The following is a 20423-nucleotide window of genomic DNA, read 5'->3' on the forward strand; positions in this document are numbered from 1 at the left end:
GTGTCATCCATCACCTGGTGATTGGTGTGGTAGGAACTCTTTAGGAAAGACCTGTGCATTGCAGACATTGAGGTTTGGCCATATGTCCAGATAATTGTACTCTTATACATTCTCTCTTGGCTTGAACATTCTGTATTAAAGTAGTTGAAGTCTTATGAGTTAGCAATATTTTGTGTATGTCTTAGTCTGATGTATATGTAAATCAATATGTCAGTAAGCCTGGAACCTATTTGATTTTTATTTACTAATTTAATTTGTCTCCAAAGCATTTGAGGAGCAAGTATAATAAATACAAATAAATTATAAGGACCATGAGAAATGTAAAGAAAAGTAGAAAACCAAAGCCAGAAAGGAAACAGATGCACCCTTCTAAGAGCTTACATAGTTGCTATAGATGGGTCTCAAATTTAGCTTTAAACTTATTGGTAGCATAAATGAAATATCATTCTTAACAGAAGAGAAGAGATATACATATTACTCCCTAAAAATGGAGCTCTTCCTAGCACTAGTTTCTAACAGAAATTTCTCAAATGAGAGTCTACTTAGATTTGGTGAATAACTTCCATAGCAAATTCAGTTACAGATTTCATATGGTCAGATTTTGTAGTACCCTTTATAACAGTTAAAAACGAAATAGGGGCCAGCCCTGTGGCCGAGTGGTTGGGTTCGCACTCTCTGCTTCGGCCACTGGTTCAGATCCTGGGCACAGACGTGGCGCTGCTCATCAGGCCATGTTGGGGCTGCTGGAGGGACCCACAGCTGAAGTGTACAACTATGTACTGGGGGTATTTGGGGAGAAAAAGCAATTAAAAAAAAAGAGATTGGCAACAGTTGTTAGCTCAGGTGCCAATCTTTAAAAAAAATAAAATAATAAAAATTAAAAACACAAAATAATATCATCTAAAAATGCATGCTTCTGACAGTCCTGTTGACCCAAGGTTGCTTTCAGCTGCAAGTGATTGAAACTTCAACTCAAATTGGCTTAAACCGTAAGGGAGGTTATCTCATATAAAAGGGAATACAGAGATAGATCAGGCTACCTACAACCCAAGGTTAATTGATTTAGGGGATCCTCAATGTCTTTAGTATTTTCTGTCTATGTTCTGCCAGAAACAGCATCAGCTTGGTCCTAAAGCTGCTTTTCCTTATGGACACAGGATGGATGCTATCAAATACTGGATCAGCATGTGTCTTTGTTCACTCTGAGGGCAGAGATGGGCTGGCATTGATACTCCAATAAAGCGTCTTCTTATATCTCCTTAGCCCAAATTGGCTTAGGCCTGAACCAATCACTCTGACAGGTTTAGACTAATTATCAGGGATGAAATGGATGTTGGAGAGTCAGTCACTGGTGTCCACCACAGACAGAATGTAGCATACTTAAAGGAATCATGAATGTCCTTCAGATGGTCTTCTACAACTATCACTTCTCTTAGTTGAACTTTTCATAGCATTAGGGTAACGCAAGGACTAGATTTCTTATGAGGTCCCATAGTAGAAATGTTCTTAGTTGTGGGTTGATGATTGATTCCTATACTTCAAACAAGGTAAACAGGTAATAGATTTGTCATCCTTTGATGAAAAGTAAAAAGCCTAACCATGACTTTACCCCAAAAAAGAACTATCTTACTTTCACATTGAATTTATTTCCTTAATTTGAAGTTATTTCCAGCATATAAACAAATGGTTAATGAATTCCTCAAAATTCTATACCACAGATCATAGCTAAGATGATTTGTGCTTAGAAAATGTTCATAGAAGGTGTTATTGCCAGTTGCTCAACATGGTCAAAGAAAACCTCATTAACGTTCCTATACTGCCTCTCGTTTAGAGAGAGAGAACTTCCTAGTCAACTCAGTCTAGCTAATAATAAAGTAGTAGTCACTTGTACACCTAAGGAACTAAATGTTTTAGTGTGCTACATGAGATTACCAGATGTGAATAGGTTAGGTTTGCATCATTTCTGCTGAATATAACTTGGTTAAAATAGTAGTTAACTCTAAGTAGCTGGATAACAAGACCAATTGTCTGATATGTCCTCTCCATATTTGTGTCAAAAAGATCATTTCAAAAACACATAGGGAACTTATTTTTCCAATTCCTTATGGCCAGGCATGTGCATCTGCTTTATTTAAGAGCAGTTTTGTATTGAGATTCAAGTTGAAAAGGAAGGAGGAGCCAAAGCACAGCCCTAATTTAAGAGGTTAAAGATTGTCTGATCTTGCAGAGATTGTGTCTGCCAGCTGTTTCACTTAGGAATGTGGAAGATATCATCTTTGTGTTCACATTAATAACCAAGTGTATATAGAGAGCTCTTATAACTTAATCTATAACTTGTTCTTGTCTAAAGAGTCAAAGCTCAAATAAGTCCATGATAGCTACAGGTAAGATACACTGCTTTTAGCAGAGTTCTCCACAAGATCATGGATGATAGCCGTAATGTCATAATCATACCTAAAGTCCTCTTACTTAGAACAGGAGCCTAGTAAACCTACATCTGTCATTTGGTAATAAAGACGCTAGCATACAGTTTTAATGAACAAGTCCTGCAAACTGATGGTCTCTTGTGAGGAATAAGAAGCTTGCAATTTTGAAAATGTATAGTTTCTGCCAGAGAGTAGACAAGTATTAGAACTCTAAATTCGGAGCAGGCTTTAACACATCGTGCAGCCAAAGATCTTTAGCTAGTGCCTTAAAAAAAATTTTTTTTAACAAATAAAATATAAATTACTCGTGAACCCAACACTTTTTAAAAATATAAAATAATGGGGGCTGGCCCATGGCTGAGTGGTTAAGTTTGCACGCTCCGCTTCGGCCGCTCAGGGTTTCGCCGGTTCGGCTCCTGGGTGCGGACATGGCACAGCTCATCAGGCCATGTTGAGGCGGCATCCCACATGCCACAACTAGAAGGATCCACAACTAAGATATACAACTGTGTACTGGGGGATTTAGGGAGAAAAAGCAATAGAAAAAAAAAAAGGAAGATGATTGGCAACAGTTGTTAGCTCAGGTGCCAATCTTTAGGGGGAAAAAAGCGCTAAAATTTAAAAATTAAAAATTTAAAAAAATAAAAATAAATAAAAATATAAAATAATAAACAAATGACTTCCTTATCCCTGCTATCTCAATACTGCCCCCCAGAAAAGCCTGTTCTCCCCCCACAAAGGTAAGATATATGTAGATATATGATATGTACAATATTTACATGCATGTGTTCATGTATACGTATTGTATGTTTTTCAAAAATGAAAACATAAACACTGTTCTGCAACTTGTTTTTGTTTCTGGCATTTAATAATTATTGACGTCTTTGTAGGTCAGTTCTTGTAGCTCTACCTCATTCTTTTTAAAAGCTGCTAAGAACGATGTAATAGTCCTTGAATGAATGTACCATAATTTAAGCATTTTTTATTGGTGTGTATTAAGGTCATTTCTAACTTTTTGATATTTCATATGATGCTGCTATGAACATTCTGATAACCATCTTTACTCATACTTTTGCATCTACAGGACGTAGTATGTATGCTTTTTATTTTAATAGGGGCTGCCAAATTATTCTCCAAAAAAAATTGTGCCCATAGGTAGCCCCATGATATAAATGAAGTTACCCATTTTGTTATATCCTCTCCAGAACCACTCTATGCTTTTTAATTTTTTAAATAAAAAAGAACTATATTAAGAGGTATTGCTCAAGAAGGTTTAGGATATTTGTCATTAATACTGTGAAGCTAAGGGCTGGCCCCGTGGCCGAGTGGTTAAGTTCACACACTCTCCTTCAGTGGCCCAGGGTTTCACCGGTTCGAATCCTGGGCGTGGACCTAGCACCACTTATCAGGCCATGCTGAGGCAGCATCCCACATAGCACAACCAGAGGGACCACAACTACAATATACAACTATAGACTGGGGGGCTTTGGGGAGAAGAAGGAAAAATGAAATCTTTTAAAAAAAAGACTGTGAAGTCAAAGAAAGTTGGGAATAAATCCTTTTTGCAGAACCATACTATGGGTAACCATATCCCAAAATCTTCTTTCAATATTGATTTTAACAGCCAGCCCCATGTTCTTCTCCAAGGATTTAGTATTAAGGATCTGGGATTTTTTCTTTTTTTGTACAGTAGTAAGACCCTGTGTTCTCCCACATGATGTCTCAGAAATCTTGCCAAGGTCTTTTTGCTTCCTGATATTCCTTATCAAGAGTGAGGAAGTTGAGGCCTACTTTGCTTAAACCTGGGCAACCTAAAGCGAGGCCAGTTTTTTAACCATCTCTTGATAAGAGGTGGGCCAGGACTTTTATTGAGGAAATCGAGCAGAATCCTTTGACAATAGCACACCCTTCATGCCATCTCAGTTTTCTTAGCTCTTTGATCTTAACTATTCTGATTATTGCCATCAGTATCCTCAGAGGTAATTATAGAAGGTTGAAGTTGGAGAAAAGGGCACTCTAACCACGGTCTAAGGTACCTAGCCTAGATGATGAAAAGCAGGAAAGTGCAGAGTATAATGTAGTTTAATATTCTGCCTATCATGTGGAGATAACATTTCCCTTTGATTTGTCCCACAAATACATATTTATAAGTATAGTGATGCTTTTATTTAAGTTAATGTTACCATATTTGGAAGACTAAATACTCATTGTGGGCTCTCCCCTCAAAAAGAATCTCTCTAGCTAACCCTGGCAGCCTGTCCCACCAAGTCTTATATTTGGGTTTCTAAAGATAATTATCTGTATTGTTGAGTACATAAAATAAGGAGAAGTCAAAAGTTAGTAAATAATAGCAGACATTTAGACAGACTCTTGTGGAGTAGTAGGAGGGATTTAAGCACTGAGGCTTATCAAATCCATCTTAATAGGGAGCCAAATCAGGACTGGAAAGACCAAGCTCTTATTACTTGAATACAGGAGCACAGTGAATCTATTTGTCTTCTCTCTCTCTTTTTAATGTACTATAATGTCAAAATCCAGACGAAAAGCTAACTCTTTGAGATCTTGATATTTAGAACCCCAGTCAATATTTTAAGAATAGAATTATGTGTTGGCATGTGTGCTTCAGGGAGTCTCCTAGGTCTGCATTTGACCTCCAGCCTGATGTTTCATGTCAATGTATTGTGCTTGCTTTTGTAGAGAATCTTTCTGTTGAAAGGTACTGAATTCTAACTAGGATGGTCACCTATAAAGCTTCTCACCTCTGCCCCCCATGTATAGTATTATAGTTATACAAATTGTTCAGGGATTAGTGATGATTTGGCAGAAACAGGATCTTGAGATTATGGAACTCCATAAAGGTACTATATAATGGATGACAAGAAAAAGCCGCAGCATTTCAGCAATGCAAGAATGTTTGTTGCATTGGATAAATTTACTGTTTCAGGAATTGAGGTACCCAGATTGAGGATATATATATGTATTTGGGAGTAGAGTTGGTAATCAGTATTGAAGAAGATGGGAGATTCATGCTATTAAGGCGAGCCATCAGGGTGGTAACAAGGCTGCCTCAAAAGAAAAAGAAAGACATCCAGCCTTTCCATCTATGGACAGATGTACCAAATGTGGTATACACATACAATGAACAATTACTCAGCATTAAAAAGGAAGGAAATTCTCACACATGCTACAACATGGATGAACCTTGAAGATATGCTAAGTGAAATAAGCCAGTCACAAAAGGGAAAATACCATATGATTCCACTCATATGAAGTACCCAGAGTAGTCAAATTCATAGAGAAAGACATTAGAGTGGTGGTTGCCAGGGGCTAGGGGAGGGGGGAATAAGGAGTTATGGTTTAATTGGTACGAAGTTTCACTTTGGGAAGATGAAAAAGTTCTAGAGATAGATGATGGTGATGGTTGCACAACAATGTGAATGTACTTAATGCCATTGAACTGTACACTTAAAAATGGTTAAAATGGTAAATTTTATGTGTATTTTATCCAAATAAAAAGAAGTTTTAAAAAACTAAGAATATTTCAAAAATGCACATAACTTTCTGTCTGATGAAATTATTAACTCAGATTATTCCTAGTTCCAAAATGTGACTGATAGCCTCTAATCACTAAACAACAAAATTTTGTTCTTAAGCTAACTCAGAAGCTTTTTACCACTTAAAGTAATCAGAGAATAGAAAATCTAGCCTTTATTCTTCTCTAGATTAATGCTTCCTGACCTCCATTTTGTAACACTCCAGGTTATCTCAAGGAATATTATAAAATTCTTTAAGCACAATAACTTTAGTTTACTCAAATCTTTGAAGTACATACCATATTGTACTTTTCACCACTTGCGAAAGAGCTTAGCTTCTTATTCAGATCAAAATGACCTTAAAAGGTGTTCATGAGTAAGGAGGGCTGTAAGCAGAAGTGACTTATTCGCTCTGCTCCCGCTCTGCCCTGTTTTTGCAAGTGGCTTATAGTGGAGAGAGTTATCAGGCTTTAAGCAAATAAATTATTTCAACTAATAATGCTTCAAAATGAATGTTCAACCTCTGTAAGACTGAGAAAAATTCTAGGCAATAAATATTTCCTGACATTGATGTGTTAAGTGAGTTTTATAACTTTTATAATCACTATTTTTTAGGTGTTCCAATATTATTATATCCTTTTTTCTTCATAACCATAAAATTCTTTATAAAGATATCCCTTCCCTAGCCTATTTCTTTTGATAACCCGAAGTGTGAAAATTGGTTTTTTACTTAAAATATTTTTAACTGATAAAATTTTTTTTTATCATCCCTTGACGTAAGTAGTTGAACTTGTCTGGTACTTACACATACATTATCAAGTGAAAGATTACTTTCTTCCCATATGTTTTATATCAGCAGTATTATCTTTGTAAATTGCTCCACCTTTTTGTGTGATTGTTTAAAAGAACTTCTGCCTTTTTTGTGTGTGTATTAACATAGCCAATTATTTATAGGCAAAAATCAGGAGAAACTACTTTATCCTATAATAAAGTTTGTCTCCATCTCTTTTTAGGATATTTTCTTTTCTGGATGTTGTTACCTTGTGTCGCTGTGCTCAGGTCTCCAGGGTAAGAATGGTTGACACAATTACAGGGGACCCCTTCCTGACACTGACAATATCAGCTTCTGTAGTAGGTGAACCGTTTACTTCAGATGTTAGCCGTGTGTTGTTGTGTTTCAAAGGATGTTGTTTCACCCATGGCATATGCAAACTCGTGGAATTCTACTATATGTACTGTCTCTAACTTTAATCTTTTGGAACTCTTGACTATTTGTATAATACAAACAGAGGAAACATTTTCAGTGAAAAAGCATTAAACATGCAAATTAAAAAGTTAGGCTCTGCTCAGAATTGTAGTAAGATAGTGTTCATTATGTTTTCCTGGTTTATTTTACGCACTCTCTCTCTCTCATACACACACACGCACACACACGCACACACACACAGAAGGCTGTTGAGGGTCTAATTCTCATGTTACCTCCCTGTATTCTCTCCTCAAAAGATAATAGCCAGAATTCAATTTTTTAAAAATTGTAGGGGCCGGCCCTGTGGCCGAGTGGTTAAGTTCGTACGTTCAGCTTCAGCGGCTCAGGGTTCAGATCCTGGGTGCGGACATGGCATGGCTCATTAGGCCATGTTGAGGCAGCGTCCCACATGCCACAACTAGAAGGACCCACAACTAAAATATACAACTATGTACTGGGGGAATTTGGGGAGGGAAAAAAAAAAACCGAAAAATTGTAGAGCAAACCAGATTTCATTCTCAAAGTTGGTTTCTACAATACATTTAATTACCCATTTTTGTTAGTTGACTTTGCTGTGACAAAACAGTGAAACATCATAATCTTATTTGCTGCCACTAATAGAAAGAATAGAATCTCTGTTGTGAGTAAATTGCTTTATGAACCATTCCTAGTCTCTTTTCTAATACAGATACATAGTAATTAACTTAATAAAATGAATACCTACAAGTATCATCTTATAAGCTGGCCTTTTTGCTTGCTCATTTAACAAATATTATTGAGAACCTACTATGTACCAGATACAATCTCAGGTGCTGGATATGTAATATTGGTTATATCATAGAGTATTGTGTTTATCTTTGTAGGTGGACTCAGTTTTTCCAAATTACCAACACCACTCCCCCTCAAGAAAACCCATAAAACTTTCTGTAGAAAATTCACCATGTCTTACTACATTGCATTTAATGTAATGTCTGCATCCTAAAAACCGTACTGAATCTGTATATCAGCTATTTTGGAAACAATTAGTAGTATTTTGATGATTTCTATTCATGACATTTCTGTCTCTGGCACTTGAATGGTTGCTCTAGACAGGGCTGGTACAAATGAGTGGGGTTTCCTTTGTGTCTCCATAATGTAGCCAAGGTCATCATTGGGAAACTACCCAGACTAGTGTCTAAACCTGTTTGGTTGCAGTGTCTCATCTCAGGAATGTTGATTTGAGTGAGTTTTAATTGTTATTTTCATTTGCAGGTTCCTTTTTCCTCTTAATATGTTTTAACTTAGAAGAAAGAAAAGCACAGTGCCAATTTTCATTAAATCTGTATAGTTGGTACATCAGTAGTTATCCTGTTATTCTCTGTACTTGAAGTATATAATTAATCTGTTTAAAAAAAAAACACGCAACTCTAGAGAAGAACCTGTCATCCCAATCTTCGTCTCAGTTTGGCATGTTTCTTGCGTCTGGCGAAAGTAGTGTAAGGAAATGAGAACTATCAAACCAAATCAGAGGTATATTTAGCCCAAGAATCTAGTAAACAAATGATCTTTAAAAGTTTTATATGTGTCTCCCATGGCTAGCCATTCAAGAAACCATTGGAAAAATATGAAGCCACAGAAAGAAAAGTAACATTGAACTCCTGAGAAAAACTTAAAGATTTCTAGAGTAATAACTATTTACCCCTACAATATTTCTTGCTGATTATGTGACAGTTACCCTGTGGCTTATAAGTGTATCCACAATTTCCTTTTTAGAATTTCAGTATTGAATCTGTGTTTTAATTTGTTGTAGTAAGAGATGATATTCTAAGTTTATAACTCAAGAATATTAAGACTTTTTTTATACTTTAAATTTAATAGGGAAAACTTTTAAAGGCTTTCTGATTGAAATACAGAATGATCTACAACAAATTAACTCTTACTGGAGTCATTTTTCACCTAATCCTAAAAAGTTGAAAAGCTTAGAAACTTTCTTACCTCCCTTTAGCTTACCAAAGAAGTGTATGAGAAGTCTTAAACTTTCACTGTTCTAAAATTACCCCTGAATAAAGTTGGAGGGAAAGGTGACCAACTGGAAAACATGCCTGAGTGAGTGAATTGGTAGTGAGGAAGGCATTAAGGTTCTGTTGTGTGCATGGAGAAGTGATGGTATCTTCTCTAAGTCCCAGGTCACCAACCAAGTGATACTATGGATAGCAAATATATATCGAACATAGCAATATTCGTAGTACTGTCCTTTCTTTGGTTTCACCCTCAACTTATTCCTAGTTGAGGGATAGAGTAACAGACTTGATTTTTTTCATCAGCTGAACTATCTCATTTTGAGATTAGAAACTAGAATCTTCCAGTTAGAAAACAGTTTCTGACTATGCTGTTTATCACAACCTGTCCTTTCCCCACCCCCCTAATGTAAGATCTTTCATAGTTGCTAGTTTCTATAACCCCTTCATTTATGACATAATCTAATTGGAGAATTAAGTAGGAATCAGAAATAAGGCAGACCTTTTGGGAATTAATGGTGGGGAGGTGAGAAATTTTTTGGTAGGTTTCATTCATCAGTAGGTTGATTTATGAATGTGAATTTTGCTGTTTTTCCCCTTCATTTCAGCTTCTGCTCATTCTGTCTCTTTTTCTTCACAATAGGCCTGGAATGTTCTGGCTCTGGATGGCAGTAACTGGCAGCGAATTGACCTGTTTGATTTCCAGAGGGATATTGAGGTATAATTATGTGGTGTGTGGCCCCATTTCTCTTGTTAGAATGTAATTACAGCATGGCACAGATTAGCCCCAACCATATAAATCTCCTTTCCCTGGAGAGGGAAACTGTTAATTTCACTGCATCTGAACTTCGTGGGAGCCTGCAACGTTCCCAAGAGCTTGTTCAGTTTTTGAGAATTATTTTACTCAAAAAAGACTAAATTATTTAGTTCTAATAGGACTAAAAAAAATTTTTTTTTTTGCAGTGGAAATGTGAACCTGTGTTTGCTTATTTTAAGGAAGTCTTTTGGTGTGTGTTTATTGAAGAATAAGTAGAGTTAACAACTTGTTGGGGGATGGTATTTGCATAAGTTATTCTTGAGATGAGCGTTTTGGTTCTTGGGGAGCCTATGGATAGTTTTTATGGAGAATGAAAAAAGAATAAAGCCAAAATCATTTATTTTGCTAGGGAGAGATTTCTTTCTTTTCTCACTTCCCACATATTTCATTGCTTAGTATAGCCTATTATCTCTGAGATGGAGAAGCATAATGGCTTAAGCTTAAATTATTCTAACCTGAATTTGAGCTCTGTGGTCTTTGGGTTTTTCATCAGGAGAGTGGAAATGATAGCTTCCTCATTGTGTTATAAGGATTAAATGAGATTTAGATTTAGATTTTTTTTTTAATTGGGTTTTTTTTTTTTACGTTCCAGTGAAACTTAATTGTCTTGAGGATTCATGTAAGAAGTTTAGAAAGAGCCTCACATGAACCTTTCATTATTTTCAGAAAGTGCTTTTAAAATAATACCCACTGACATTATGGTGGGTTTTTTTTTTTTCACATTTCTCTAATCCTTATGGATGTAAATATTTAAAGCAACATGACCCACAAAATCATTAAACAAGCTTTCATTAAGTGTTCACTGAGTCTCTCATGTGTTTACAGTATTATAGTAAGCACTTTGGAAAGGATACAGAAATAATAAAGAGAGTTAATGTTCTTCAGTAACTGCGATATAACCAGGAGGGCAGTCTACATTAATATGGTGGCATAAGAGAACTACAGAGCACCATTTCTTAATACAGTGTATCTGAAAATTGAACAAAATAACAACAGAGGGTTTAGGTATGTTTTCAAGTAGATGGGTTAATGAGGAAAGCTTTCTTATAGTAAGTTGAAATTTTCATAATTAATTAGGTCTTTAAAATGAACAGATGTCATCCTTGTTTACAAATTAATAAAAATGAGGATATTTTCTTTTCAAAAACAATGCGGTGGCTTATCTTTCTGTTTACTTGTTCTTTTTTACAGGGCCGGGTAGTGGAGAATATTTCTAAAAGATGTGGGGGCTTTTTACGAAAGTTAAGTCTTCGTGGGTGTCTTGGCGTAGGAGACAATGCATTAAGGTAAGAACATAACTACTGATTAACTGATCATCTTGACTCTTAAAGTGAAGAATAGTATCTCACTCAGAAAAGGCTAAAATAGTTTTTATATTCCTAGGCTATTCTGAAAAAATCAGATTCCCTGTATCATAAATGATTGTTTTGGAACCTTGAGTAAATTCTTTTTTAGTTTGTTTACTCAAAGTTAGGATAATTTGGGGGCCAGCCTGGTGGCATAGTGGTTAAGTTTGCATGCTCTACTTTGTTGGCCTGGGGTTTGGAGGTTAGGATCCCAGGTGCAGACCGAGAACCGCTTATCAAGCCACACTGTGGTGGCATCCCACATAAAATAGAAGATTGGCACAGATGTTAGCTCAGGGCCAATCTTCCTCACCAAAAAAAAAAAACAAACAACAACACACACACACAAAAAGGATAATTTTAACTTTGGTTGACAAAAAGATCAATGTTTAAAAGTTTATAGTTGAACATTAATTTGTTTGTAATTGTGAGCTACTTTTGTACCAACGTCCAATATTACCAATAACATCTTTTATTATTATTTTTTTAATGCCTTGAATTGTGCCCATTTAATTTCACACCTTTTACTTTGTTTCTTTCCTGTAAAGGACCTTTGCACAAAACTGTAGGAACATTGAAGTACTGAATCTCAATGGGTGTACAAAGACTACAGATGCGTAAGTATTTTGTTTTAGAAGGGTAAGTCACAGTCCCTTGTGTCCTGCCTACGTTAGCTTTAAATACAGGCTACTAAACACATTTAGCAAATTTCATTTTGGTTTTATAGAGGAAAGAGATTTTAAAAGCTGAAAGTGACATTAAAGTAAAAATGGAATAAGAAACTTATTTTGGAATCTGGCCCAAATCCTAGCTTGGTTTTTTTTTTTTTTTAATATTTTATTTTTCCTTTTTCTCCCCAAGACCCCTGGTACATAGTTGTGTATTTTTAGTTGTGGCTCCTTCTAGTTGTGGCACGTGGGACGCCGCCTCAGCATGACTTGATGAACAGTGCCACGTCGTGCCCAGGATTCGAACAGGCGAAACCCTGGGCTGCCGAAGCAGAGTGCGCAAACTTAACCACTTGGCCACGGGGCTGGCCCTCCTATCTTGATATTTAAAGTGAAACTTCAAAATTGTAGTCAGTGAATATGCAGTAGAGATATTAATAATACAAATTACTAGGACTACTTATATTTCAGTAAGATACTAGGAGCTATCATTCAAAAGACAAAGTAAACAGATAATTCTATAAAAAGATGTAAAATCTTAAACACAGGACTAAACATTGATTATGATAATCAATATTGAGAGCATTTATTATTATATAGTATGTGTGCTGCTGAAGAGAGCACTGAGAGCATTTGTTAAACGACTCTTTAAATATTTTGCACTGTGTCTGTGTCAGTCACAATATGAAAGAAATAAAACATAATCCTGGGGCTGGCCCTGTGGCCGAGTGGTTAAGTTTGCACGCTCTGCTTCGGGGGCCCAGGGTTTCACCAGTTCAGATCCTGGGCACAGACATGGCATCACTTGTTGGGCCATGTTGAGGTGGTGTCCCACGTGCTACAACTAGAAGGACCCACAACTAAAATGTATAACTATGTACTGGGAAGGTTTGGGGGAAAAAAAAGCAGGAAAAAAAAAAAAGATTGGCAACAGTTGTTAGCTCAGGTGCCAATCTTTTAAAAAAAAAAAAAAACCATAATCCTTTATTCTTGAGAGTTTATTGTCAACAGACACAATAGACATAAAAGGTAGACATGAAAAACATTCAGCCCAAAGATATATATTGATAATAACATATATCAAATAACATTTAAATACTATGTAGGGAAATTTTTGCTTATCATGAGGTGAAGCAAAGCCATTGAAGAAGCATGTTTACACAGAGAGGGGCCAGGATTATTCACTGAATCTTCCTGTTCAGAAAGGCCTCATAAGATCTTTAGAATTTGAACAAAGGGAAGTGGAAGACACTCCAAGTACAGGGTACACATTGTTTATTTTATTCTTTTCTTTGAGGTTGCAACACTGTTAACTTTTAATATAGAAAGTGTCTGAAAGACACTTATGGCTATTAATTCTGCTAACAAGTATTACTCCTATGGATTGATTTGGAAACCTCTAATGTGAGAGACAAATTTACTACCCTCCCCCACCATGACTTATACCAGTAGCCCTTCATTTACTTTAGATAAATTACCTGTTTATTTTTTTTCCTTAGAATACTTAATGTTACAGAGATTGAGAATTTGACTACTTGGTATCTAGAAAAGTGACATATTATTTACTCTTTTTTCAAGGTATCTATCTTAGATAACAAAAATACACTGGCAAAAATATAATATGATTTATATACGAGGCTATTAAGTTTTACTGTTTGTAATAACAAATACTGCATTATTTTTAATAGCGAAAGACATTAAACAACTCAAATGTGTATCAGTAGAGGACTGGTTAAATAAAAGGAATGAGGAGAATCTCTGTATAGTAGTCCAGAGTGATCTCCAGTACATATTGTTAAATTAAGAAAGCAAACTATGGAGGAGTTTGTATAATAAGATACTTTTTTGTAGGGCCGGGGAGATAATCCAAATATATTTCCGTATTTACTTATATTTTCAAAAAGAAACAGTAATTAACTATTTAATCAAAAACTGATACAAATAGTTACTTATGGGGGAGAGAGAAGGCATGAACAAGCAGGGATGAAAGGGAGACCTCTGAATATCATGTTTTATAATTTTACTTTAATAGCCATGTAATTGTTTTACATAATTAAAACATGAATTAAGGGCTGGCCTCATGGCCAAGTGGTTAAGTTCATATACTCTGCTTCAGCAGCCCAGGGTTTCCCAGTTCGGATCCTGGGCACGGACCTAGCAGCACTCATCAAGCCGTGCTGTGGTGGCATCCCACGTAGAAGAACTAGAATGACCTAGAACTAGGATATACAACTATGTACTGGGGCTTTGGGGAGGAAAAAAAAGCAAACGTGAATTAAGTCAAAAAGAAATCAAAGCAGTCCCTAAAAATTGAAAACAAAACACACAAACCTAACCATGTCAAGTTGGAGCTATAATCACAGAGAGAGAAATTACTTCTACTGACTTTTGATTTCTTATGAAAAATTTTAAACATTCCAAAGTAGGCAAAATAGTATAGTAAACCTATCACGTAGCTTCAAATTGATAATTGAGAAATTAATCCCTTTATGGCTCATCTTGTTTCATCTGTACCCCCACTCACCTACCCCTTCTTATTTTATATTATTTTGAAAAAAATCCTAGACATCGTATTATTTAATCTGTAAATATGCATTTCTAAAATATGCATCTCTAAAAGATAAAAGCACATTAACTTTATCACTCCTGCAAAAAAAATTTAATATCTTAAAATCGTTAAATAACCACTGGTCAGTGTTCAGATTTTTGCCTGAACTAGTGACATTAGAAATGCAATATTTTAAACACAATATAGAAGAAAATTATACAAACTTTAAAAATCAAAGACAGAGACTTCTGCTTTTGACCATGATGATAACTGCCCTCCTGCTGTAAACAACTATAAAACTGTACAAAACATAGGAAACAACCAGTTTGAAATGTTAGACAACATGCAACACAGGACTGAGAAACAAATGAGGTAAGCCATATGATTACCCTGGCTTTCAGCCTGATGGCATTTTCCAGATAATGGCACAAGGAGAAGGAACGCAAGAAGAGCACAAAGTTCTGGTTGATTTGAAGAGAAAGAGATCAGAGTTCAGGGAGACCAGAGTGGCTGTAATTTCTGTCTAGAGAAGGGGGAACTACTCAGAAAAGGTCTACAGAAATCTACATAGATTTGGCTGAATAGTAAACTATGTATGCACATATTGAGACCCCACAAAGCTGGGCAAAGAACATCTAATAAGGAAAGAGCAATTACTGGGAAACTGTAAACTGAAGAATTCCAAGAATTTAAATAAGGCTTGGAGAAGTTCTAACTACACAAAATGGAGAAAGCTCGTGGAACACCTTGGGACATTTAGAAAGAGATTTCAGAAAGCTCGTTCCTTGGTAGTAGAGCTGAACTAAACCTGCCCTAATAATGATTAAAAGAAAAAATTTAGGATCAGATTGAACCACAACTAACTTAACTGCCTGCCAAATCAAAACTCAACATTCTTTAAAGAAGACGACAAAATCTAGACACTCAGAAATGTAGCATACAGAATTTTCATCATTTAGTCGAAAATTACAGTACATGCAGCGAAGCAGGAAATGATAGCTGAAGAAGAACCAGAAGAAAAACCTGTCAATAGAAACAGACCTAGAAAGGACAGAGATTATAAAATTGACCAAAAAAGAGTTTTAAAAAAGCAGTTGCCAGGGTCAACCTGGTGGCGTAGTGGTTAAATTCACACGCTCCTCTTTAGCGGCCTGGGGTTCACCAATTCAGATCCCGGACACAGACCTACATACTGGTTATTAAGCCATGCTGTGGCAGGCATCCCACATGTAAAAAAAGTAGAGGAAGATGGGCATGGATGTTAGCTCGGGGCTAATCTCCCTCAAAAGAAAAAAACAAGTACATATATGCTCAAGAATTTAAAGAAAACTTAAAGATAATATGGAGATTAAGAGTAAAAGGATGGGAAAAGATATACTATTACTAATGACAGGAAACTTTACTGATTTTTTTTATATCAAATGATGTAAACATCAGGAAAAAGGGTAAATGGAAAAGATATTAAATAGTATCCTCTTCTTTTAGTAAATGGTTAAACTAGTAGACAAAAAAACAGTAGAAAGCTATAGAAGTCTTGAAAACACTTTCAGTGAACTTGTCCTATTTGACATTTATGGAATGCTGTACCAAAAAGCACCCCAAAAAGCATTCTTTTTTTTTTTTTTAAGGTATGCTTTTTTTTGGTCCTGAGCTAACATCTGTTGTCACTCTTCCTTTTTTTTTCTTATTTTTCTTCCCAAAACCCCAGTACATAGTTGTATATCCTAGTTAAAAGTCCTTCTGGTTCTTCTGTGTAGGATGCTGCCACAGCGTGGCTTGAAGAGCGGTGTGTAGGTCCAACACCCAGGATCTGAACCAACAAACCCTGGGCCACCAAAGTGGAGTGCACAAACTTAACCACTACACTACCAGGCCAGCCCCCAAAAAAGCATTCTTTTGCACTTGGAATATTCAATAAGACACACCAAATAATGGTTGTAAAACAAATTTCAATCAATTTAGAAGGCTTGAAATCATGTTGAATGTGTTCTATAGCCTCAACAAAATTAATGTAGATGTCAGTAATACTTATCTATAAAACTTAAAAATTAAGTATTACACTTCTGAATAACCCATGGGCCAAGGGATAAATTACAAAGAAAATTAGAAAATATGTTTTGTTATGTGATAATGAAAACACAACGTTTGAAACTTGTGGAATCCACCGAAGGCAGTGCTTGGAGCAAACTGTATACCTTTAAATGCTTACATTAGAAAAGAAAGATTGAGAGTCAAGGCTCTAAATCTAGTTTTTAGAAAACTAGAAAAAGAAAAATAAATCCACAATAAGTAAAAGGAAAGAAGAGAAAAAGTAATGGTGGAAATCAGTGAAATAAAAAATAGGCGTAGAGTAGAGAAAATCCGTGAAAGCAGAAGCTGGTTCTTTGAAATAGAATCAGTAAGCTTAGGGGGCCGGCCCAGTGGCATAGTGGTTGGGTTCCCATGCTTCACTTCAGCAGCCTGGGGTTTGCGGATTCAGAACCCTGGGCAAGGACCTACACACCACTCATCAAGCCATGCTGTTGTGGTGTCCCACATACAAAATAGAGGAAGGTTGACACAGATGTTGTTAGCTCAGTGACAATCTTTCTGAAGCAAAAAGAGAAGATTGACAGCAGCTATTAGCGTAGGGCCAATCTTCCTTAGCAGACAAACAAAAAAAAAACATTAAGCTTGGTCACCTTCTGTCTAGATTAGTCAAGAAAGAAGACATTAATTGCCAGTACCAAGATTGTAAAAAGAAATATCACTATAGACTCTACACGTATTAAAAGGTTAATAAGAGAACATAATGAGCAATTTTATGCCAATAATTTGACAGCTTAGATAAAATGGATACATTCTTTGAAAGACACAAATTACCAAAACTGACAAGAAGAAATAGAAGATCTGAATAGCCTTATGTCTTTAAAAATTGGATTGATGATTAAAAACCGTACCACCAAAAACAAAAAACCTCTAGGCTTAGATAGCTTCAGTATTGAATTCTATTGAACATTTCAGAAAGAAATGATATTAATCATAAAAAAATCTTTCAAAAAAATGAAGGAGGAGGAAGAGGGAAGACTTTCTAACTCATTTTTTGAGGTTGTCAAAAATCAGACAAGAATTACAAGAAAAGGAAACTACTGGCCAGTGTTCCTCATGGACATGTAAACATCCTTAAGAAAATATTGTCAAATTGAATTCACAGTATATGAAGAGTCATAAATCATAATCAATTTGGATTTATCCCAGATACAAGGTTGTTTTAACATGCAAAATCAGTATTAAGTTCCAACTTGATAAAAGATCAAAGAAGAAAAATCGTATGATCATTTCAATAGGTCCAACAAAAGTATTTTACAGAATTAAATACCCATTAATGGTAAAATCTCTAAACAAACTAGGAGAAGATAATTTCGTCAACCTGATAAATTTTGTATATGAAAAACCTCCTACTAACATCGTATTTACTCATAAAAGACTGAACACTTTCTCCCTAAGGTCAGAAACAAAGCAAGGTCTTGGGTCTACTACATCTATTCAACATGATACTGGAAGTCCATTTAGTACAATAAAGGGATGGGGGATGGCATGCAGATTGGAAAGTAAGGAATAAATGGCATGATATGGTTCAAGTGAGGAAACATGACAAATAGGCAAAGATCAATTTTGTAGCTATCTACCAGCATGGGACAATTTAAAAAATTTTTGAATATAACATGGTAACATCTAAGAACATAAAATACTTAAGGATAAACTTAAAAATATGTGCAAGTCATATATACTAAAACTAGATTTTTAAAAATTAGATCTTAACAGTTCTCATCACAAGAAAAAAACTGGAGCTGTATGTGGTGATGGATGGACTTATTGTGATGATCATTTTGCAATATATACATATATTCAATCATTTTGTTGTATACCTGAAACTAATATGTCAATTATATCTCAATTTTTGAAGTATTTGCATGTGATAAAAGGACAGTATAATGACAATGACTTGTTAAATAGAGAATGTCAGTAAAGAGATAGAAATTGTAAAATGCAAGCCAAATGGAAATTCTGGAATTGGAAATATAATATCTGAAAAATTCACTAGCAGTCTCAATAGCACATTAAAGATAATAGAACAAAATAAAGAGATGTTGGTCAAAGGATACAAACCTGTAGTTATAAGACAAGTTCCAGGGATCTAATATACAGCATGATGACTATAGTTAACAATGCTGTATTGTATACTTGAAAGTTGCTATGAGAGTAGATTTTAAATGTTTCCACAAAGCGACAGCAAAATGGTAGTTATGTGAGGTGAAGAATATGTTAACTGACTTTATTGTGGTAAACATTTGATGATGTATTTGTTTAATAAATCATCACATTATACACATTAAACTTGCACAGTGTTATATGTCGTTATATCTCAGTAAAGCTGGCAGGGGGAGGATAGCACAACAGATAATCAGTAAACTTAAAGATCTGTAGAAATTATCCAGTCTGAAGAACAGAGAGAATTAAAGAAAAATGGACAGAGCCTCAAGAGACCTGTTGGTCAAGATCAAGAGTACCAACATTCGTAAAATGGGAATCCTAGGTGAGAGGAGGGGCAGAAAAAAAAATGTGAGGAATTAGTGGCAGAAAACTTACCAAATTTGATGAAAAATATTATTCTGCAGGTCTAAGAAGTTCAGTGTACCCAAGAAGGATAAAAACAGAGATATCCACACCCAGACACATTAGAGCCAAACTGTTGAAAACTAAAAACAAGGAGAAAATTTTGAAAGCAGCAAGAGGAAAATAACTCATATACAAGAAATATATGATTAATGGATAACCTAATCATAAACAGTGGAAGCCAGAGCCACGTGACGTGTTCAGTGGACTGAAAGGAAAAAACAAGAATTCTCTGTCTAGCAAAACTGTCCTTCAAAAATGAAGGCCAAGTTATGACATTCCTAGATAAACAAAAACGGAGAGAATTTGTTGCTAGCGAATGTGCCTCATAAGAAATACTAAAGGAAGTCCTTCAGGATGAAAGGAAATAAATACCATACAGTAACTCAAATCCATAGGAATTGGTAACTGAAGAGCATCAGAAGTGATAAATATGTGGGTGAATCTAAGACTCCGTAACTTTCTCATATCTTCTTTTAACTTCTTTGGAAGATATAAGACTATATAAAGCAATAATTATAACACTGTGTTAGATTTATAACATATATAGAAGTAATACATGAAATATATTTGAACATATGAAAATAAAAGCACAAAGGTGGGAGCAGGGAATGGTGATATATTGGAGCAAAATGCCTGTTTTGTGAGAATTAAGTTGTTATTCTGAAATAGATTGTGGTAAATTAAGATACGTATTGTAATCTGTGAGCAAACTAAGAAAATAACTCAAAAAAAAAGTAAAAAATCAACAGAGGAATTGAAATGGTACACTTAACATAAGAAAACGGTAAAAGAGAAACAGAAAAACAAACCAAAAAAAGTATGAAACAGATAGAAAAAGGATAGCAAAATGGGACACAAAATCCAACCATATCAGTAATTCTATTAAAAGTGGACAGACCGAACACTTCACCCAGAAGACAGAGATTGTCAGTATGGATTAAAAAACACGACCCAACTATGCACTGTCTACAAGAGACATACTTCAGATCCAAAGACAGAAATAGGTTGAAAAGTAAACAGATGGAAAAATGCATACTACGCAAATAGAACACTCCACCCAATGAATACAGAATAAATATTCTTTACAAACAGACTTGGAACATTCTCCAGGATAGAGCATAGATTGGACCACTAAACAAGCCTTAATAAATTTAAGAAGATTAAAGTCATATACAATGTTCTC

At 35.4% G+C, this 20423-nt stretch overlaps 1 protein-coding gene across 4 annotated transcripts in view; it reads left to right on the plus strand.

Annotated features, from left to right (window-relative positions):
- The window catches only part of FBXL20 (F-box and leucine rich repeat protein 20), a 108604-nt gene that overhangs the window by 61537 nt on the left and 26644 nt on the right, over positions 1-20423 (plus strand). For all 4 annotated transcript variants that reach the window (XM_023652605.2, XM_070227412.1, XM_023652606.2 and 1 more), the window contains 4 exons: positions 6973-7027; positions 9846-9920; positions 11211-11305; positions 11914-11982. In XM_023652605.2, the coding sequence (XP_023508373.1) occupies positions 6973-7027; positions 9846-9920; positions 11211-11305; positions 11914-11982 (294 nt within the window). The remainder of the gene's footprint in view (positions 1-6972; positions 7028-9845; positions 9921-11210; positions 11306-11913; positions 11983-20423) is intronic.

Source organism: Equus caballus, chromosome 11 (assembly GCF_041296265.1).
Source record: "Equus caballus isolate H_3958 breed thoroughbred chromosome 11, TB-T2T, whole genome shotgun sequence".
Lineage (NCBI taxonomy): Eukaryota > Metazoa > Chordata > Mammalia > Perissodactyla > Equidae > Equus > Equus caballus.